The following is a 24636-nucleotide window of genomic DNA, read 5'->3' as shown; positions in this document are numbered from 1 at the left end:
CTATCGTCTAAGGCACTTTGTACCGTATCAATCCACCTATATCTTGGTCTTCCTCTGGGTCATTTTCCTGCCAACCTGGCAGAGAAAACTTGTTTTGCTAATCTTTTCTCTCCCATTCTATTTAAGTGACCATACCACCTGAGATTAGCTCTGCTAACACATTCCTGGATACTGACAATGTCAAGTTCTTTCCTAATATCCTCGTTTTTAATATCATATTGCCATTGATGCCATCTGTTCACACCACTAATCTTTCTCAGGACTCTCATATCTGCCGTCTCTAGTCTTTGGTCAAGTGTTTTACTTCTGACCCAGCTCTCAGATCCATAAGTTAAAACTGGTTTGAACACTGTCTTGATTACAGCTAATTTAGTGTTCCGACTAATTTCTCTCTTTTATTCAATTGACTTCCCACCATACCAGCTTTGCTGATTCTGTTGTCTATTTCTATATTTAATTTACCGTCTTCAGTAAAAATCATGCCTAAGTAGCTGAAATGTTTTATTTGTTCCACAGGTTCTCCATTCACAACACAGTTGACATTTTCAATGATTCTACCTATTTTCATTGTCTTTGTCTTTTTAATGCTGACCTTCATACCATATCTATTACAACAGTTATTTAATTTAGTCAGGGAATCTTGCAAACTTTTAGCGGATTTATTTAGAAGTATAACATCATCTGCATAAAGCAAAGAGCTGACATTAACATCTCCAATTCTGATATCATGTTTAATACCACTTTCCTTCATAATGTGATCCATATAGATAATGAATAACAGAGGGGATAATGTACATCCTTGTCTCACACCAGATTTAATATCAAACCATCTTCCTGTTCTTCCTTCAATTCTAACTGCTGACTTACAACTCAAATAAAGACTAAGTATTGCTTGATATAATGCCCCATTGACAGCATATAACTGCAGCGTATTGAATAGCTTATCTCTTGGCACTTTGTCATATGCTGTTTCCAAATCGACAAAACCAGCCTCTATTTGGCCTGAATCCAGCTTGTTCTTCACCAAGCTTTTCTTCCACAATTCTTCTCAACCGTTTCTCAAGTATACTTGCATAGATTTTGCCAGGAACACTCAGTAGGGAAATACCACTGTAATTCTCACATTCAGTTTTATTTCCCTTTTTATATATGGGTACTATGAGAGCTCTACTCCAATCATTGGGAATTCGTCCCTCTGTCCAGGCTTTCTGAACTATGCAGTGCAGCCACTGTAAGACTTATATACCACCATAATTCAGCATTTCTGGTCGAATATCATCTACTCCTGCTGCCTTTTCACATTTCAAGCCTTTGATGTCTTTTTCTACTTCAAGTATGGATATGTATTCCTGACTGCATGCCTTGTCAGTGTTTTTTACCACTGTGCTGTCTTCACTGCTTGTTTCATTTAGCAGTTTTTCAAAGTAATTACTCCATACTTCAAGGATATCTTTTTCTCCTGTTTTCATCTCACCTTTATCATCTCTAACTCCTTTTACAGCACTCTTTCCTCCATTCCTAAGCTTCTTCAACAACCTCCAGAATATTTTACCACCTTCTTGATATTTATTTGCTATATTCTTGCCAAAGTCCTCCCATGACTTTTGTTTAGTTAGTTTTACACAGTGTTTAGCATTCTTGCATTTGTCTCTATATTCTCTAAGAGCACAAGCTGACTTATTTGCCAGAAACTTCTGATATGCTTTCTTCTTTTCTGTCACTGCCTCTTTAACTTCCTGTGTCCACCATGGAGTTCTGATTTTTCTATCCTTGCAGACAACCTCACCACATGCCTCTCTGGTAGAATCAATCAATGTTTTCTTCAAAGTTTGCCACTGAATCTCCAAGGTTTGATTCCTGTTCTCAAACTCTTTCATTTTTTTTTTCAATAATCTTTCTGTATTTTAGTCTACAGTTCACATCTGAGAGCTGCTCAACTTTTATTTGCTTTAAATCTTTCTTACATGTTATTCTTTTCAATATGAAATTCAATTTTATCCTGCTCAAGACTTCCAATTTCAAATCCTCTGTATACTCTGGTGTCCTGCACCAGGGAGAAAACATCACTATCAACAATAACATAGTCAATGAGACTTTTCTTATTCCTAGCCTCTACTCTCCATGTGAATTTGTGCACATTTTTATGTTGGAACATGGTGTTAGTAATAAACAGTCCATGTCCTGAGCAGAAATCCAACAGATATTTGCCATTATTATTAGCTTTGCTCTTTTCTCCAAATTTTCCCAAAATATTTTTATATGTCTCACAATCATTTCCTACTCTGCTATTTAGATCCCCAACAAGGACCAACTTTTCCTTTTTCATTATGTCAGTTGCTTTTTCTAAAGCCTCAAAAAATTCCTCCACTTCTACCTTAGTAGAACCTTCTGTTGGACCATAGGCACAAATAAGTCTCATTGTCCAGTTCTCCATTCTCATATTTGCCCACATTACTCTACTTGAGACTGACTGCTATTCAAGAAGATTAGCCTCATATTTTGTGTTGAATACTATGGCTACTCCTTCTTTTCCTTGATTGTCATTGCCTGAATATAACATTTTGTATTTATTGCTCAGAAAGATCTCACCAGTTTTTGTCTTTTTTGTTTCAGTTACACCTATTATGTCGATCTGGTAGTTATCTAATTCCTCAGCTAGTTCCATTTCTTTGCCATTCAGGCTTCTTACATTGATAGTACCGATCTTTAACTCTGGTGATTTTGAGTTGGGTTTGTTTTCAGATTTGTTCCAGTAGCTGACTTTTTGCTGTTCGCCCTGGTTCCCCTGGCGAAAACAACGGTGGCCTCGTTTAACCAGGCAACGCCCTAGCCAGCATGAAATTTTGTCATGTTGTACCATCATTTTTTATTTTGGTTTAACCAATAAGAATACAATTTGGTCGGCTAAATCCCAAATTGCCAGTCTATCCTCGTTCGTTCAGTATCCAAGTAGATACCCAACAGGGTGCACCGCGAGAAGGTGAGGATTGGACATTAGGTCAGAAGCCCTGGTCGGTTCTCCACATTCCTTTAAAGGCTATGTGGAGGTCTCCTCTCAGTTATACAGCTTTGACCCTTAAGCACCCCCTATAAATAAGATCCTGTCTCTTCTATTATATATATATATATATATTAGGATAACCAAGTTATTTTATAAACTTGGTTATTTTAACTCCTAATCCCAAGTATGCAAACAATTAATTTTCCTCCTGAAACAAGTCTAGAGATGGTGCAACACCAGGGCAACTAATTGTAAAGGTGGGTAAAGTGCTGATCACTATTCTTAGTATTTTCCCATAATGTAAAGCACATCTCACTAGATCTCACTAGAAGATGTATACTGCAATGCATTATGGGTGGGGTCACTACCCAGACCAGTTTCAACCTTTTTTGAGGTCTCCTCATTGAGTAGTTAGACCCTAAATACCAAGGTTATAGTAATACGGAGCCTTATCAACTTTACCTATAGAAGTTGCAACAAGATGTTTTTATTTTTAATAAAAATCTCTGGAGGAGATATAAATGTAATAAATTTTTTAACTTGGGAATATTGTATATTAGGATGACCAAGTTATTTTATAAACTTGGTTATTTTAACTTCTAATCCCAAGTATGCAAACAATTAAGTTTGCGCCTAAAACAAAGTTCAAGTTTTAAGATGGTGCAACACCAGTGCAACTCTTGTAAAGGTGGGTAAAGCTGTGAATCACTATTCTTAGTATTTTCCCATAATGTAAAGCACATCTCACTAGAAGATGTATACTGCAATGCATTATGGGTTATTATGCATTAAAAAAAAATATTATTACATATATATATATATATATATATATGTTAAAGATACGAAGTAATTTTATGAGGTTGATTTACTCGGTTGTTAACATATTTTTTAAAAGAATTGAATGACATAAACCGAGAGCCAAGGAGTTTTTATAGCCTTATTCAGGTGTTTTCATTTATATATATATATATATATATCATAAAATCTCTCTATATATATAATCTATGACCCATGGATCATAGAAAGATTTCAGATGGGTTGCCATTTTCTCTCTTTCTCTCTGTAATGTAATATTTTATTAACTGTAAGTCATCATCATTTGAAGTCTGATATGTAACCTCAGAGATTGCATAAGATTATTTATTGCTGATTTTCATATTTCAGTTATTCAATTTAATCAGGGTATCTTGAAGATGTATACTGGATTTATTCAGAAGTAGAACATCATCTGCATAAAGTAAAGATCTAAGCCTAACATCACCAATTTTGATATCAGATTTAATGCCACTTTCCTTCATAATGTGATCCATATAGATAATAACAGTGGAGATGATGTGCATCCTTGTTGCACACCTGATTTTACCACAAATCATCTTCCTGTACCTCCTTCATTTCTAACTGCTGACTTATGGCTTATGTAAAGACTATGTACTGCTTGATATAATGTCCTATTTCACTATATAACTAAAGAGCTTTCCTCTGGGCACCTTGTCATTTGCCTTCTCTTGATCTGCCAAATTTAAATACAAATTCCTATTATATTCTCAAGATTTCTCAATTATTTGTCTTAAAGTGAAAATCTGATCCTGATAACTTTTATTTGGCCTGAATCCAGCTTATTCTTTACCATGCTTCCCTTCTTCTATTTTTCGTAGTCATTTCTTGAGTATATTTGCATAAATGATAGTAAACTTCAAATTAATCAAGTGAACTGAAAAGTATATTAGTTAAACTGCATTCAATCATTAGGAAGAATAGGATCCTCATCTTTGATTTTAATGTATATCAGATTATCAGAATAAAGTTAACTGGCATTTATTATGGATGTTTTATGATGAATCTCATCCACAAAAGGCTGAATGGCCAAGAATGTGATAAGCAAGAAATTCTGTTCTGATGGTCAAACATGGTCTTTTTATGTATCGACTTCCAGTAAACAATATGGTGATCTCATACTACTTTTATTATGATGATGAAAATCATATCTAAAGAATTTCACAAATATCCATGCTACTGGTGCAGTAGCAGCATTATCCAATTACCCAGACCCAGTTCTGACAGGCTGGATTTAAGTCACACTAAGGGCATGGATATTTGTGAATGTCATTAGGTGGAAGATGAATACCATCACCTTGTGTAAGACTGTTACCCATATTGGATGCTTGAAGTGGTTTGAAAAAGTTCCATGTTTTACATCAGAAATTAATAAAATATATAAAATTAATATCTATATATACAGTAAAGAAATCCTTAACCACCCATGATACTAATGAACTAGGTTTACAACCTTTGTAGGTGGAAGTCGCATAAAAAATAGTAGTCTTGTAAAGTGAAGGGAGGAATAATTTTTCTTATTCCTACACATTAGTGTTTTCTTCAACACTGATTTATGTGATGACTTAACTACTTTAGCAGTGTGTCCCTTAACCATGATTTCTCTGTCCAGCATCATTGCCAAATTTCTAGCTTCATGAACTGCTTGCATTAACATAATATATTCTGTCTACAGTGTCCTTAGCGCAATTTGCATAATCCTGTGCTTGACAACATTGAATTAACATTCATTATTATCATATTCCCACAGAACCAGTTTGTTTAGATCATTCTGAAGATTGGGTATTATTGGACAGTGATTCTCATATCATTAGAAAAAAACTGGATATCACCCTCTAGACCAGGGGTTCCCAATCTTTTTGTATCCTAGAGCACATTCTAAAATACCGGTAGGGTGACGGGCACCATCTATGTTTTCAAGCAAATTTTTTGAATTCTTTTGTTAAATGAATACATACAAAATTTACATTATAATCAAATGTTTTATTACTTAAAAGTTTACATTATATAAAAATTTAAATATTATTATTATTATTATTATTACGGGCAACTCCATGGAGTCATTAGACTCATCGAGGGAGGCCCCAAATCATATTCATCACAACTATTCTACATTCATACCGTGTCTATCATACCTCGCCTTAAACTCATTCACTGTCACAGCATCCACCACAGACTCTGGGAGCGCATTCCACTCATTCACCACTCTACAAGTAAAGAACCCAGCTCTAACACCTTTACTAACCACACTTTTGCCCAGTTTCCATGGATGTCCCCTAGTCTTCCCACAACCAGCCCTGTTATCAAAAATATCTTCTGAATTAATTTTATAGAAACCCTTCAGTAATTTGAATGTCTCAATCATATCTCCCCTCCTCTGCCTATCAACCAATTTTTGCAACCCACAAATCCTCAACCTGTTCTCATAAGGTTCATTCCACAGACCTGCTCCACCTCCTCCCCATCAAGAAGAAACCTAGGTGACCAAATCTGGGCACAGTAGTCGAGATGGGGTCTTATCAAGGCTCGATACAGAGGAACAATAACCTGCTTGTCTCTGTTTGTCAACGTATTCTTCAGCAACCAAGTGATTTGATGAGCTGATTTGGCCACTTTTGCAATGTGCCCCTAAACTTCAACTCCTTATCCACCAATACTTCTAAATCTCGTGCCTCATCAATTTCCTGGAGTACAGTTCCACCAATGTAGTAATCTGCTGCTCATCTTCTCACCCCAAAATGTATAACCTTACATTTTGCCACATTAAATTGACATCCATTCACCTTAGCCCAGACCTCCAATCTATCCAAATCATCTTGCAAAATTTTGACGTCATCTGCATTCACTATTGCCTTACCCAACTTTGCATCATCCGCAAACAAATGAACTGTTCAGATCCTTTCCTATATCATTAATGAACAAATTAAACAGCAGTGATCCAAGAACAGATCCTTGTGGCACACCACTAGTCACAGGCCGTCTTGTGGATTCTACTCCTGAATAAACCACTCTCTGATATCTCTCTGTCAACCACCCTCCTATCCATCCCCATATGCTGCAATTTACTGATTAGAATTCCATGTGGTATCCTGTCGAAGGCCTTAGCAAGGTCCAGTAGAATCACTGTAAACCCATTACCCTTATCCAGTTCAGTCGTCACTGTGTTATAATACGTGAACAAGTTACTGAGGCATGACCTACCCTTCACAAAACCATGCTGTCCCCAATACAGTATCCCATTTTCTTCTATCCAATCTTGTATTTTCCACTTGACTATTTTCTCCATGACCTTGATAATGATTCCTGTTATGCTGATTGGCCGGTAATTTTCAACAGCAGCCTTGGAACCACCTTTATGCAGCGGAACTATTTTCCCCTCTTTCCATCCCGTCGGGACTGACCCAGACCCAAAGCTCAAATTAAACAAAATGGTAAAGGGCACTGACAATTCTTTAACCGCTTCACATACGACACGAGCTGGTATACCATCCAATCTCACAGATGTATTGACATTGAGGTTCTGTAATAGAATAGTTACCTCTACTTCATTCATCACAATTCCAGTATAAGCTGTTGGTTCTTCCATTCCTGCAATGTCACCACCTGGATGATATACTCTTGCAAAGTGCTCGCTCAGTAATTCCACTATTTCTACATTCTGACTATCGTTAACGATATCACTCTCGCCACCCGAAACACGCTTGAGATCCTCATTCTCCTTACACTTTCTGCACATATTAACTCCACTAGCACCCTCTAACCAGACTCCCACTGCTCTTCGCAAAGCATACATCTCACAGACAGCACATTGCATAAATTCATTTACATCAAAACTCTTAAACAAACATGGCGACCTGGCCGCCATTTTTTTCTTTATCGGTGCCATATGTACGCTATCTTATCTTAAAAATAATACTTAAAATAACAGAAAACACACAAAAATTGCACAGACACACCAAGAAACAAAAAGCAAACAATACTACTTAAAATTCTAGTAAAATTGCCATTAACACAAAATACTACTAATCTTTTCAGGAGGTCTTGACAAGCCAGCGATCAAATCAGTGCGACACCAAATATATATATGTAAGTTAGTGTCATCTTTGGCATTGCATTTCATTGGCCAGTGCTTCATAAATTTATGGTGATATTCGGGGTGCTTAAGGGTCAAAGCTGTATAACTGATAGGAGACCTCCACATAGCCTTTAAAGGAATGCAGAGAACCGACCAGGGCTTCTGACCTAATGTCCAATCCTCAGCTTCTCGTGGTGCACCCTTTTGGGTATCTACTTGGATACTGAAAGAACGAGGATGAGCTGGCAATTTGGGATTTAGCCGACCAAATTGTATTCTTATTGGTTAAACCAAAATTAAAAATGATGGTACGACATGACAAAATTTCATTCTGGCTGGGGCGTCGCCCGGTTAAACAAGGCCACCGTTGTTTTCGCCAGGGAACCAGGGTGAACAGCAAAAAGTCAGCTACTGGAACAAATCTGAAAACAAACCCCAACTCAACATCACCAGAGTTAAAGATCGGTACTATCAACTTAAGAAGCCTGAATGGCAAAGAAATGGAACTAGCTGAGGAATTAGATAAGTACCAGATCGACATAATCGGGGTGACTGAAACAAAAAAGACCAAAACTGGTGAGATCTTTCTGAGCAATAAATACAAAATGTTATATTCAGGCAATAACAATCAAGGAAAAGAAGGAGTAGCCATAGTATTCAACACAAAATACGAGGCTAATCTTCTTGTATGGCAGGCAGGCAGTCTCAAGTAGAGTGATGTGGGCTAATATCAGAATGGGGAATTGGACAATGAGACTTATTTGTGCCTATGGTCCCACAGAAGGTTCTACTAAGATAGAAGTGGAGGAATTTTTTGAGGCTTTAGAAAAAGCCACTGACACAATGAAAAATGAAAAGTCGGTCCTTGTTGGGGATCTAAATAGCAGAGTAGGAAATGATTATGAGACATACAAAATTATTTTGGGAAAATTTGGAGAATATAGCAAAGCTAATAATAATAGCAAATATCTGTTGGATTTCTGCTCAGCACATGGACTGGTTATTACTAACACCATGTTCCAACATAAAAATGTGCACAAATTCACATGGAGAGACGAGGCTAGGAATAAGAAAAGTCTCATTGACTATGTTATTGTTGATAGTGATGTTTTCTCCCTGGTGCAGGACACCAGGGTGTACAGAGGATTTGAAATTGGAAGTGATCACTATTTAGTCTTGAGTAGGATAAAATTGAATTTCATATTGAAAAGAATAACATGTAAGAAAGTTTTAAAGCGAATAAAAGTTGAGCAGCTCTCAGATGTGAACTGTAGACTAAAATACACAAAGTTTATTGAAGAAAAAATGAAAGAGTTTGAGAACAGGAATCAAACCTTGGAGATTCACTGGCAAACTCTGAAGAAAACATTGATTGATTCTGCCAGAGAGGCATGTGGTGAGGTTGTCTGTAAGGATAAAAAAATCAGAACTCCCTGGTGGACACAGGAAGTTAAAGAGGCAGTGAAGGAAAAGAAGAAAGCATATCAAAAGTTCCTGTCAAATAAGTCAGCTTGTGCTCTTAGAGAATATAGAGACAAATGCAAGAATGCTAAACACTGTGTAAAACTAACTAAACAAAAGTCATGGGAGGACTTTGGCAAGAATATAGAAAATAAATATCAAGAAGGTGGCAAAATATTCTGGCGGTTGTTGAAGAAGCTTAGGAATGGAGGAAAATGTGCTGTAAAAGGAGTTAGAGATGATAAAGGTAACATGAAAACGGAAGAGAAAGATATCCTTGAAGTATGGAGTAATTACTTTGAAAAACTTCTAAATGTAACAAGCAGTGATGACAGCACAGTAGTAAAAAACACTGACCAGGCATGCAGTCAGGAATACATATCCATACTTGAAGTAGAAAAAGCCATCAAAGGCTTGAAATGTGGAAAGGCAGCAGGAGTAGATGATATTCAACCAGAAATGCTGAAGTATGGTAGTATAAGAGTCTTACAGTGGCTCCACTGCATAGTTCAGAAGGCCTGGACAGAGGGACAAATTCCCGATGATTGGAGTAGAGCTCTAATAGTACCCATATATAAAAAGGGAAATAAAACTGCATGTGAGAATTACAGAAGTATTTCCCTACTGAGCGTTCTTGGCAAGATCTATGCAAGTATACTTGAGAAACGGTTGAGAAGAATTGTGGAAGATAAGCTTGGTGAAGTACAAGCTGGATTCAGGCCAATAGAGGCTGTCAGGATTAGATCTTCACTTTACGACAAATAGTTCAGAAAGCATGGGAATATAACAAAGATCTGTATTTAAGTTTTGTCGATTTGGAAAAGGCATATGACAAGGTGCCAAGAGAGAAGCTATTCAATACGCTGCAGTTATATGGTGTCAATGGGGCATTATATCAAGCAATACTTAGTCTTTATTTGAGTTGTAAGTCAGCAGTTAGAATTGAAGGAAGTACAGGAAGATGGTTTAATGTTAAATCTGGTGTGAGACAAGAATGTACATTATCCCCTGTGTTATTCATTATCTATATGGATCACATTATGAAGGAAAGTGGTATTAAACATGATATCAAAATTGGAGATGTTAATGTCAGCTCTTTGCTTTATACGGATGATGTTATACTTCTAAATAAATCCGCTACAAGTCAGCAAGATTCTCTGAGTAAATTGAATAGCTCTTGTAATAGATATGGTATGAAGGTCAGCAATAAAAAGACAAAGACAATGAAAATAGGCAGAATCATTGAAAATGTCAGCTGTGTTGTGAGTGGAGAACCTGTGGAACAAGTAAAACATTTCAGCTATTTAGGCACAATTTTTACTGAAGTTGGTAAATTAAATATAGAAATAGACAACAGAATCAGCAAAGCTGGTGTGGTGGGAAGTCAATTGAATAAATTCATATGGAATAAGAGAGGAATTAGTCGGAACACTAAATTAGCTGTATACAAGACAGTGATCAAACAGTTTTAACTTATGGATCTGAGAGCTGGGTCAGAAGTAAAACACTTGACCAAAGACCAGGGAAAGGTCTTTGGTCAAGTGTCTGTGGTCAAGAAAGATTATAGGCGTGAACAGATGGCATCAATGGCAATATCATATTAAAAACGAGGATATTAGGAAAGAACTTGACATTGTCAGCATCCAGGAATGCGTTAGCAAAGCTAATCTGAGGTGGTATGGTCACTTAAACAGAATGGGAGAGGGAAGATTAGCAAAACAAGTGTTCTCTGCCAGTTTGGCAGCAAAATGACCCAGAGGAAGACCAAGATATAGGTGGATTGATACGGTACAAAGTGCCTTAGATGATAGAAATATAAGATCTGATAATGTTGGAGTCTTGACAAGTAACAGACTGATTTGGAGGAAAATTGTAGATAGGAAATTAATAATGATGTAAATTTTTCATGTAGTACTATCATATCCTGTACACTCCTTGAGGATACATAGCAGGAATTTGATGATGATGATGGTGATATTCCAGTTCTTAAGCTGGAATGAACAACTTTGAATGCGCATCTACTTTACATTGTATGCCTTTTAATCATATAGCATGCCATGAATTGTTGCGTGATTATTTCAAACTATACGGCACACGGTTGAACAGCAGGGGGCACACACAAATTGGTCGATGGGCACCATGGTGCCTGCGGGCATAGGGTTGGGAACCCCTGCTCTAGACTATCTCCATTATAATTAATATAAAAGTTAGACAGCATGACCCAGTGTAGTATCCATTCTTTTCTCACTCTCAGCAATCGGGCAATCATATCACATGCTTATTTTAAATACTCATTCCATGTGAAACAGCCTCTCATGTGGAGACCTGTTATATGGTTGGTAGAGTCCAGAAGCATTATGTTATATCCATTCTTCCTGTACAACTTTGTTGTCACTCTGTTTTAGGATGTGAACAAATGGCTAAAGCAAGACCTTACCTTTAACAAAGCATTGGTGTCCTCTGTAGTGGATCAAAATGCTATCTACCTATTTCTTGATGTGTGTCACTAGCCTCTCCACTATCTTAATGACTACTTTATAGATATCATTTAGTCTATAATTAGTTGCATCTGCCCTGACCACCCTTCTCTTTCGGAATTATTTTGCTCGTGACAAGTCTCAAATTGAACAACAAGATCAGGGGAATTGCTGATTTTCTTGCACACTCCTTCAGCACTTTATTGCACTGTTATCCCACCTGCTGCTTTGTTTTAATCAAGCTCTTGAATTTAATACATCTAACCCACAAAGAATGTTAAGTATGTCTGTCTGCCTGGAATGTATACATTACTAAAGTGACCACTCAACAACTCTTCTATTTCTCATGTCTCTGGCACTTTCCATGGTCATTTTCTCCTTTTCTTGATATATAGTGAAAAAACTCTTTAGGATTTAGTTAACTTCTTTTCATAGTCTGATATTGCCTTCGTCACCATGGCTATCACTCTTGCAGTCTACTTTTAATACTGTTCCTGGACTCAATCATCACTTTTTTCTAGTATTGGATCTATATGATGTTTTCTTTGTATGCACCTTCCTCTTAAAAGTTTTAGTCATCCATTTAACTCTCATGTGATTTATTTTCCTAACTCTGAAGATACACAAGCCTTAGTTTGGTCATATGGAAAACTGATCTCAGACTTAATTCAGTAATTCATTGAGTTTACATCATTGCCAAAGATCTTCTGGTGGAAGGAAGGCTGATGATAATAACTTCATTGAATCTTTTCTTCTTATCCCCCCCATCCAAACTCATTCACTGGTAGTACTCAGCATTTGCCTAGCAACAGCAATAATATATCTGTAGAATCTACAGATTATCAGCAAAGTTGGGCCTACCATGTAGCACTATAAATGTTGCATATCATAATGATTTATAGTAATTTTAAGCCCATCTGCCAAAATATTGAGTTAAAAAAAAGTGCAAATGTATTATTACTGTGCATTCCTAAGAATTTCTTTTGCTGATAATTAAAAATAGAACTATTTATAATTAAATAATTCTGTTTAATTTTCATCATCATCATATTCCTGATATACGAGGGTAGTTCCATAAATTTCTGGCCTGACTATCTTTTAGAGGTGATAGAAAGAAAACAACTGTGTCACTTTTCAACATAATCACCCTTCAGCACACCTTTCACTTCTTTGAATTAACATTTCTATGCTCTTGAAAAAATAGTCTTGAAACTTTTTGTGTGCAAAATGGCCTAAAACTGCATCTTTCACCTCATTGTCATCTGCAAATTTTCTTCCTCGAAGGTCTTTCTTCAATTTTGAGAAGAGGTAGTAGTAGTCACTGGATGCTAGATCTGGGCTGTAAGGTGGTTCTCTCCTGGAAGCCACAGTCCTTCACTGCAGCCTTTGCAACAATAGCCATATTGACTGGAACATTGTCATGAAAGAGGTGAACACCATGAATCAGCATTCCTAGTTTCTTCTCCTTTATGGCGTATGCAGTTTGTGCAGGAGTGAAGCATAATATTCTACATTCACGGTGATATTCCTTTCCTTGAAGTCAATCAAGAGAATTCCCCGGCAATCCCAAAAAGATTGTTGCCATGATCTTCTTGGTGGACTAAATGATCTTGGCTTTTCTCGGCAGTGCTTCACAGTGCTTCATCACTCCATGGATTCCCTTTTGGAAAGAGGATCATAATAAAGGACCATGGTTTCATCCCCAGTGACAGTAGATTCCAGCACTTCTCTCTGATTCCCTTGGCAAAGCTCTAAATACTTGCCAGAACAGGGTCACACGATGTTCCTTCTGAATTGAAGAGAGAAGGTCTTCACTGACCTTCATCCTGTGAAGCTTCTCGTGAGTGATGCAAAAGACGGTTGTTAGAAAGCCCCAACCTTTCTGAGATTTCTTTGAGCGTCAGCCATCTGTCATTGAGCAGTTCGTTCCTCTTCAAGAAGAGAGACATCATGAGGATCATCATTGATGCTCTCTCTTTTCCTAGGCAAAACTGTTTAGCCCATTCCTTCATGGTGGAATATGAAGGAGAAGCATCCTCACAAACACCATCCAATCACTGTTTGATAGCACTTTGAAAAAATTTATCACTGCACAGTACTCAATTTTTAACATTACAGCCACTTAGCGTGCCACGTGTTAGTCAAATGAGCACCTCCAACTGAATGATGCAGGTAGAGGGTTGAAACTGGTATGCTAAGCTCCCCATAGATAGGGAGCTTAGCATACCAGTTTTCAGTTAGTTACAGTTTCTACTATCTGTCATGCAAGGTGTTTTAAAATTGGCATGAATTTTGGGAAACAGGCTGGAAACTTTTGGAACCTGCCTCATATACTCTTAGTGGGTGTACAGGATATTATGATAGTACTACATGAAAATTAATTGTTAATATATTTAAATTGGGGTCAGATCTTTTGATCCCAGAGCAGCAATCACTTTGTTTCTTGTTGTCAAGCCTGATTTGAGATAAATATATAAATTCATTATTATTCTATGTTAGCTTTGATGATTGTGTCTAATGCTCCTTGCACTATTTAGACTGTATTATTTCTTGATATGAACAAAAGTAACTTTTAGATTAAAACATAATACTTGTCATAATTAAAAATATGTAATGAGTATAAATGCTAAGTAATACCCAGCTTTTGATGTGCTGAAATTGTATTGTGTACATTTGTTGCTTATTCTATACATTTTAAAATGAAATGTTTAATTATATACTTTTAGGCAAGTTATGGGGTGGAAGATCCTGAATTTGCTATTACTCAGTTAGCTCAAACAACAATGAGATCAGAATTAGGCAAAATCCCATTGGATGGTGTATTCAAAGAAAGAGAGTCTTTAAATGTTGCAATAGTGGGTAAGTGTGGTTCAACAATAATTGAACTTCTTAAGACACATAAACTGTTTGTAAGTTACTTTGTGCAAGTTACAAAATATCTAACTGGCGCATATACGACCCATCTACAACTGCATCGTGGTTGGATTTTTTGAGTGTTAAATGTCGAACAACTAGCTTAGTTCTAAATGTATGAAGAAACATATTCAATTTGTAATAATTTGTGGCAGGAAAAGCTAAAGGTCTAAGTCATCCAAAAGTGATCCGATCTTATGTGGAGATTTCTGTATTATCAAAGGTGAGGGGAGTGGATTTGTGCTTTTTCTTATAAGAAATGAGACAAGATTATGTTGACTGAACCCAAATCATAGAATGAAATATATATATATATACATATTATATCAGCTCCACTTGTGAGAAGTTCCTAGAACTGACAGTACTGTGTATGGGCAGGAGAATACCTTAAATTATTTATTTAAGGTATTTATTGATGTGTTTCTTGAAGAGCTGAAGGTTGTAATCATTTCATATACCTCTTTTCCAAAGAGAATGGCAAGGAGATTGGTTATAGATAGATGATCCTGTAGCCTGATTCACATGAGCACTACAATGTTTTGAAAATGAAAGAGAAGAATGCAGAGTACTGTCATCAAAAAAACTATGAACACGAATGTCAGAGAGAGATCACTGATGTATATGAGGAACAGTGCAGGTGAGAGTACATAGTCTTGGAGTATTCCAGCATTGATTAAAAAGTCTGATGAAAGGAATCCGTCCATCATGACCCACAGTGAATGAGTGGAGAGGAAGTTTATGATCTACAAACCAAGTTAGAGAAGAACTTAACTTTAAAGAAACAATAATTACATCACTAAAAAGGAGCCAACTAAGCTTGTTTGGACATGTTTTAAGAATGAACCCAGAAAGACCACCAAACATTATTAAATGACAGAATTGAAGTACAGCTCAGCAGAGGAAGACCAAGAAAGAAATGGATTGACAACATTAAAGAAAGCATCCACTTAAACTTCATAAAAAGGCAGCAGACATTAAAAAAAATGGCAAAAATTTGTCATTGAGGAACTTAGCCTGCCATGAGCGGAAGAGAAGAAGAAACCAAGATTGGGAGGAATACTATAAAATAATAGCTTGGTAAAAAGACCACAATGATGTCAGGCTTGATCAAATGCTATGGAAATATTAAGAGCAGTGATTGAAGTTGATTTGAGTTTCTTCCAACTTCAAGAGGTGATTAGTTTGAATTTCTTCAAACTTTTTCTATGGCTTATGTCCAAAAGTTGTGGTAAGGTTAGCTAGGAGAGATGCTCTAGAGCAAGAATGCCAGAATTGATATTGGTGATCACTTAGTAATTGTTTCACTATTTGATATTGGTAGTGAAACAATTGGCTGTGGGTGATGTTTTCTATTATTTTTGAGAGTATTGACATAAGAACAATAGGGCAATATTTTGAAGGTTGATTTGTCTCCCTTTACCAATTGGATAAAAACTTGCTTCCAAGCTGTTGTATAGATGTCAGATGAATATGAAGGGAGGGGTCTGGGAAGTTTCTGATAAACACCTAGAACAAAAATGATATTAAAGCAACTGATATAACCACAAGAAAAACATATGAAGATATAAGAACATAAGTTACCTTCATAACTCTGCTACTAGTATGTTCTTTATTGTGGTTATATCAGTTGCTTTAATATCATTTTGTTCTAGGTGTTTATCAGAACTTTCCAGATCATAATGGATGTTAGTTCTGGAGCACAAGCTTTTAGTACAATAGAGGAATGCTTATGTTTACACCACAGCCCAATTTTTTTTGCAGATTTGAATCGAAGTCTGCAAAAGTCCAAGCCAAAAAGTCAACTTTTTGGCTTGTACTTTTAGTGGTTTATTGTTACAGTTGTTTGTTGGAGAACCAGAACTTGGTTAAGATTTGAAGATTTTGATGGAGTGAGGAATATAAGCACTCATCCCAGTGAGAATAATTTTGATCATTAGATGTTTTATTAAATTAGATTGGATTATATTATTTGATTAGTAGGTGCTGGGATCAGAATAGCAAAAGTGATGATCAGACCATGGAAATGAATCATAAAAATAAAAAAAATCCCAAAATCATCCAAATTGCCCATTGTAGAGCCAATAGGATAAAAGGCTGTGATTGACTGGCAGAAGGATGATATATAGATGACATTTGCGCAGTGTTACAGTTATACTTTCCAAGAAGAGAGTTAATGTCAGTTGCGTGTGTTTGGAAGGAAAGCTAGTTAAGAAAAGATCCATGATGTTGAGGGAATTATGGGGATTATCTAGAATTATAGTAGACTGGTGACCAATTTGTGTTTTAAATCATTACTCACTGCAGACATTTTGTTTTCTCTTCTATCTTGCTCACTGAAGTTGGAGAAGGGAAGCTGGTCTCAATTGTGAACAGTGAAATCACCTAGGAAGAGTATCTCACTGTTAGGATAATTAGAGTGTATGTGTTCAATTTTCATAGATAAAAAGCCAAATAAATCAGTAATGTCATCATGGGATGATGCAAGGAAATATGATCTCCTTTTTCAAGAAGAGCAGATAATATGAAGGAGATTCCAGGTCTGATAACCTTTCATATGAGACATGAGATCTAACAAAAACATACAAGTTCTGTTATTTTTGCAAAAGGCATCATGCATGATGTAATGAAAGTTCAGAGATGTAGTTGCAGATGATGCCATTTGAGGTTCAGTGATGAATAACATATCAGGTTTGAATGTCTTTAGGTGTGTTGGTGCATGCCACTGATATTAGAATTGAGACCATGGATGGTGACAGTGTCTGGAAGTTTTTCGCCAGGAATTTTGATCTTTTGTTTGATTTTTTTTTGATACATTGTTGTGGGAGAGAATTTTTTCAAATTTATATATATATATATATTTTTTTTGTAATTTTTAAAAATAATTTTGATATTTTTGGGAGATTTTTTAATTGCAGTGACTGTACAATTTTTTACATTGTCTGCCATTTGAACAAGTGAATATTAGGAAAATTTAGAGCAGTAGCAAACATCAGGATGGAGAACTTGTGGTTACCACTCCTGCACAAGGTGTGCCTAGACTCCAATCTAAGCATGGCTGTGATGTAATTAGTGTACAATCCTGCTGTACTTGGACTCCCTTTGGACTGGCAAAGTAAGCAGCAGCAACAGGATTATTTGCCAATTGATTGGGAAGCCTCCTGAAGTGTTACCAAACAGATTTGAACCACTATCCAGGGGCCAGCTTGCTGAAACCACTTTACTGCTATTCTCAAATGGAGAAAGTACTGGCTACCTAGTTAAATAGTTATGGTGTGGAGAGCATTAACATTGATGTCTCCACCTGTACTACATGTTGGAAGAAAATGAGAGAGAGAGAGAGAGAGAGAGAAACTGGAAACCCTACTCTAGTGATGAAGCATGGAATGGCCATTTCATGCATCCAGTAAGCAGGGTTATGCAAGGCATCTGCCACCTGAAGGTCTACTTAGAATTTCCTCCAACTAGGGAAGGCATGCTTTTATGGCAGTAGTACTTGTCTTTTGCTAGAGCTCCATTTTTGGAAAGAGGCCACTCCACAACTGAACTATTTTATTGGCAATAAAATGTTTCAGTTATGTAAATAATTAAAAAAATTCTTGGCTTGATGGAATGTACCAAAATTTAGTACTCAGGATCACTATTAAAATTTATTTCAATTGGACTAATTTATTGCCATGAATGAGTCTAGGTTCAGTTATCATAATGAATAGTGCCACTACATAAGAATAGAATTGTGAAAAACATCTTTTTTTGTGACTACCTGCAATCATCTCCTTACTTGTGTTTTATTAATCTAGTGTATCAGATTATATGTTAATTAGCCTGTGGGAATCAGTTACTGGACATATCACCATGTATTGTTAAGGAATGTGCACAACAGTTAGTTATGGCTCTGACCTGGTTATTTAATGAAAGTTTTGCAGTGGTAAGGTTCCTAAGTGGAAAGAAGGCAAAATAGTACCACTTCACAAGCATTGTTCTAGGACAGAAGTTTCCGGTTATAGACCAGGCGAGATTGGTTAGGAAAAGAATACAAGATTAGGTTGATGGACATAGTATTCTTTATGATGGTCAGCATGGATATTTGTAAAGGATAAGTTTTGTTTTAGCAATTACTTGAATTTTATGATAAAATAAATGAGCTTGTTAGATGAGGGAGAATCACATATAGTGATCTTCTTGAACTTTGCAAAAGCATGTGACAGATCAGGGTTTCCCAAATTGTGTTCTGTGGAAAGTGAATAAGTGTTCCTTGATGTCAGTGACCAAGCCGTTTATTTTTAAACATGGAAGTAATTCGGGAAAGGGAATACCGCTGTTTATGACCGGTCGTAAAAATTGCCTGCAAGCCGATTACAACAATGGGCGGCGTATCCTCTGTTCTCAAAACTGAACAAAATAACATCTGTGTTGCAAATGTCAGTGACCAAGCAGCATATTTTTAAACATGGAAATATTCAAGATTTCGATGTGTTAATTTTCACACATCGAAATCTTTCAACATTCAGGAAAGGGAATACCACTGTCATAAAAATTGCCTGCAAGCCGATTACAACAATGTACGGCGTATCCTCTGTTCTCAAAATGAATGAAATAACATCTGTGTTGCAAATGTTAGTGACCAATCAGCAAGGAAGTATAAAGAAAATTTTTCCACTGAAATTGAAGATCAAGGTAGTCCATATCCGGTTCACAAATCTAGTAATTATTATTATTATCTGAGACCTCCAGGGAGTCGAGGACTCATCGAGGGAGACTCTAAATTGCCAATCCAGCTATCATACCTTCCCTTAAATTCATTTACACTAGATGCACTCTACCCCTAAGGGCAAATTATTCCACTCACTCACTGCTCTCTGAGAGAAAAACCTAGCTCTTACCCCTTTCTTGACTGAGAACAACCTTAACTTCCATGGATGCCCCCGTGTTCTCTCCCCGCCTTCCATATAACGAAAAATTTCATCATTTGAAATGCTATAATACCCATTCAAAAGTTTATAGACCTCTATCATATCACCCCTCTGTCTCCTGTTAACCAGTGTGTAATCCACCTACTCTCAATCTGTCCTTATAATCTAAATCCCATAATCCGGATATAATCTTTGTAACTCTTCTTTGCACCCTTTACACAGCTTCTTTATCCCTTTGGAACCCGGGAGACCAAATCTAAGCACGGTAATCCAAGTGTGGTCTTATCAAAGCCTTATAAAGAAGCAAAATGACTTCCTTATCCTTACATGTCAAGGTTCGCATCAGCATAGAAATTATCCTCTGAGTTGTATTTGCAACTTTTGCTATGTGATCTTTGAACTTTAAATTCTTATCCACCAATGCACTAAGATCTGAATACTGAATACTTTCTTCGCAAGTTCATATTGTAGGGTGAAAGTGCTTGTTTTGAAACCATAGTGCCATGATTTTTTAAAAGTAATAGGCCTACAGATTTAAATTTTAATATGAATAAGAGATAAGGAACTTTGTTTAATTTTGGTGTTAAGAAATCTCTTATGGAAGGTTAGTGATTCATCCACCTCCAGCCTACAAAATGATCTCCAGGATGTACGAAAGGAGGGGAAAACTACCAGCACACAGGAGAAAAAGTCTGCATTCACTCATAAGTACTTATAATAATATTATAAATTTTTGGTGATCAGAATGGGATATGCCAATGAAAATCAGCAACAAATTAATTTAATGATGTTGGCTAAGGAAACTACAATATGCTACAAGATTTCATTAGCCCAGTGATTGATAACTGATTTAAATGTAATTTTATATTTGTCAACATGTCACACCTTATACATAAGTGTACTAATACTCTTTATGATTATGCCATAATTAATTATTAATACATTACAAAATAACCAAGGTGTTCTGTGAAAATTTCAGCATTTTGTGAAGTGTTCCGTCGTAGAAAAAATCTGGGAAACGTTGTGATAGATTATTGCATAAATTAATTGGTGTATGAGCTGCAGAGGATGGGAATAGATAGTGTATTGGTTAGATGGATCAGAGATTGGCTCTCTGATCCATCTAACCCCAAGATGGATGACCCCATGCTCAGAGTTCTATTCTTCTCAAGAATAGAACTCTGAGCATGTCCCAGGGTTCTGTTCTTGTGCCTCTGCTGTTTGATTTGTTTGTAAATGATATATCATGTGGACTGACTGAGGATCTTCAGTTATTTGCTGATGATGCAAATTCCCTTCATTTTACACAAATTATGGACTCTATAATCATGTTATAAATAATTATTTTAATTTCCCGACATTTTGATCTTCATATTAAGGTCATCATCTGGAGTATACACATATATACAGAAACAAGCTAAATTAATTTCACACAGTATGCTGAAGAGACAATGATTTGATCAATGGTTATTTTACTGGCCTGACCTCTAGTGGAAATAAAATAAAATTACAATAAATAAATGAAATAAAATAAGTATATAAAAGCTATATTCTATTTAAGACAACATCAGAGAAACATTCGTTCACATAGATAGTTTTGTTACAGTTTTGTTAAAAATAATGTCCTAATTTAACATGACAATTGTTATATTAGATTTAAGATCCTGGATTACCTATTGTCATATTTATAATTAACTCTTAGGGTTGGAGCAAGGTTAAGTGGGTAGACTATGTGCCTTCCATATTCTTGGGATTTTTAGATCATCATTATTGTTAAGATTAGGGTGATTGATATCTCACAGGCCTCCTTAAATTTACGTTCATACCATGTTTTGGTGTGATGTAAACAACAGGTGCTTTTCCAGTCCGTTCTATGTAAAGTGTTCAGGGCATGATCAGAAAGACCAGCTTGACCATAGTTATTATATTTAATGTGTTGTTTATGTGCCTTTTTTCTGATAGGAATTTTGTTTTCTCTTTCCCCTATATAGGGAAAATTACAGGTGCAATGAATACGGTATACTCCATAGTGGGCCAGTGGAGGGAGTGGGTCTTTGGATGAGTTTAGTAAACTCTTTAATTTTGCAGGAGGTTTAAAGGTGGCTTTAAGATTGTATTTCTGTAGTATTTTGTTTATTTTGTCTGATATCCCTTTAATATGAATTGGTTACAGTTTTATTGTAGTCTAGTTTATTTTTGTTTTTAAGTGAGGTCTTGTACAGAATTTTGTTGATAGTATTTTGGCTGTAACCTTTTTTGGAAGGTATTCCTGATAACTTTTAATTCATTTTTAAATGCTTGTTCATTGGAAGAAATCTTCAAAGCCCTGTTTTTTAGTGTGATGTTTTTTTGTATGATTTTGCATCCTGTTTCCCTTATATAGGGCAAATTGCAGGTACAATGAATACCGTATACTCCAGGGTGGGCCAGCGAAGGGAGTGAATCCTTGGATCAGTTGAGTAAGTTCTTTAATTTTGGAGGAGGTTTAAAGGTGGCTTTAAGGTTGTATTTCTGTAGTATTCTATTTATTTTGTCTGATATCCCTTTAATGTATGGATTGGTAACTTTTAATTCATCTTTAAGTCCTTGTTCATTGGAGCAAATCTTCAAAGCCCTGTTTTTTAGTGTATTAATGATCCCTCGTTTTTGTGTTGGTGGCAGGAGTTTATGTGTATATATTGGCCAGTATGTGTCAATTTCCGGTAAACAGTAAAGGAAAGACTGCCAGAAGGAAGACGTGTGACAAATGTATCTAGAAACAGAAGTGTGTTATGCTTTTCAATCTCAGTTGTGAATTGTTTGTGTTGTTTGTTTAGGTGGCTGAGGAAAGTGTCTAATGTCTGGCGGCCATGGGGCCAGATAGCAACAACATTGTCAACATATCTAAGCCTGACCTTGGGTTTTAAAGGAGAGGAATCTAGAGCATGTTGCCCAAAATGTTCCATTTAAACGTTAGCAGGGGGCGATATATTAGGGGGGATAGGGGGGGATATTTAGAACACTGTTGTAGAGTCTATAATTTGTGTAAAATGAATGCTGATCACTGTGTAACACTAAAGGAAAGGACAAATTCCCTTCAGGAAGATTTGAAGAGACTTGACGTTGACAGAGGAATGGGGTTGTAGTTTTAAGATAAGTGCAAGGTGTTGCATTTTGGAGTGCAGAACTATGAGGCTGTGTACTATATTGACTGTGCAAGAAGTGGATGAGGTTCGAGATTTGAAAGTGATGGTTGACAGTAGACTGAAGTTTACAGGGCATATTGCACTATATTGACTGTGCAAGAAGTGGATGAGGTTCGAGATTTGAAAGTGATGGTTGACAGTAGACTGAAGTTTACAGGGCATATTGCAAATGTTGCAAAGACTTTGCACATCATAGTCCAGCTATGATAAGAAGTAGTCTAACATGTAGGGATAAGGAGGTGGTTGTACCACTATATGCATATTAATTAACGTGTATTGAATAATAAATCAATAATAACAATAAAAATGTTTTATTTATCTAGGTCTTGTACATGCTAAGCTTGAAGTGATGGAGAGGTGAGGTGAGGAGGAGAAGGATTAGTGTTGGGAAGCCTCGTGAACAATGTGTGATGGCAAATGGAGTGAGTGATGAAGAATGAATGTATGTTGGCCAATGAAAATTTTGACTCTATATGAAAAGGCATAAACCAAGCATGACGTTAAATGGGGTTCAACTGTATATATATATTCATATTGCAGCTGTCATTAAACTACATAAGAAAGAACTAACTACCTTAGAGGTAGTTTCATGAATTGAATTGGAAGAGTATAGGAGTTAAAATTAATTAATGAATTAATGAAATTAACACAACTGTGTTCTGCCAAATATGAGGTGGTTCTCTTGGCAGAAGATGCGGAAAACAAAAATTTAAGGGACTAGTCAAATTTTATGGCCTTTGCCTTAAACACCAATCTTCTTGTTATTTTCAAGTGGGGTAAAGATATGCTAGTGAATTTTAATAAAGATACCAGAAAACACAGTCCTGTTGTCTTCTTTCCTGGAAGAAAGGCCATGTCTTGCTCTCCCTCACTTTCAATAACATTTTGCTTCTTCTTAAATAGCTTTTCCAATTTGAAGGGTAGTAATCATCGCATGCCATAGTGTTCAATCCTCTGCCATCCTTTTGACCTCGTAATAGCTCTTGTCACCCATCCATTTCTTTACATCATCATCCCAAGATGTTCTTGGTCTACCAGGAATTCTTATTTCCCTCTAGTATTTCTAGAGACATTTTTCCTGATGATCTGCTTAATATGTGTCTTGCCATCTTGCACTTTCTCTTTATAAGGTCTTCCAAAAGTGCCCTTTTGGTTCTCATTAACTTCAATACCTCTACATTAGTTTTTTTTTTCTCCTTTTGAGAAATCTTCAGTGCTCATCTCGAATGTCTGCAATTTTCTGATTATGGATTTTGTATATGTCCACTTCTCACATCCAATTCAATGTGGACCATCTATAGGATTTTATTATTCTAGTTTTAGTATGTTTATTCCAGAGGTCATTAGTAATTTATTATTTCTAAGTGCTTCTTATTCCTTAGCTATTTTTTTTTTTATTTTCACAACTGTTGCTCCATCTTCTGTAATCATTATACTCTTAAATAATTACTTTACATTTTGAACAAATCCCATTGATACTTTTAAATTTGAGTTTTGTTGGTATTTTTTCTTATTACCATATAGTTGGTTTTAGCTGTATTTAATACCAAGCCATAATTCTGACTTCTTTTTTTTTTTTTTATTAGTATTTCAATTCTATTTTGTAACTGTTTTTGATTTGTTGTGAACACCAAATCATCAGTGAATCTACTATTATTAATTCTGTTGCCATTTATTTTTATTCCCATTTCAGTTTCTTCATACTCTTTCATTATCATTTCATTGTATATATTAAAAAGTATAGGGAATATTAAACATCCTTGCTCTTTCACTTCTCTTT

At 36.1% G+C, this 24636-nt stretch overlaps 1 protein-coding gene across 1 annotated transcript in view; it reads left to right on the top strand.

Moving 5' to 3' along the window:
- Positions 1-24636, top strand: part of Stoml2 (stomatin like 2) — a 154744-nt gene that overhangs the window by 45558 nt on the left and 84550 nt on the right. Inside the window, exon 5 of the mRNA XM_090401638.1 lies at positions 14575-14707. Within this exon, the coding sequence (XP_090257764.1) occupies positions 14575-14707 (133 nt within the window). The remainder of the gene's footprint in view (positions 1-14574; positions 14708-24636) is intronic.

This window comes from Typopeltis vanoorti, chromosome 12 (assembly GCF_054136105.1).
Source record: "Typopeltis vanoorti isolate ZY-2024b chromosome 12, IOZ_Tvanoo_1.0, whole genome shotgun sequence".
Taxonomy (NCBI): Eukaryota; Metazoa; Arthropoda; class Arachnida; order Uropygi; family Thelyphonidae; genus Typopeltis; species Typopeltis vanoorti.
This window is presented reverse-complemented; position numbering and strand designations above follow the sequence as displayed.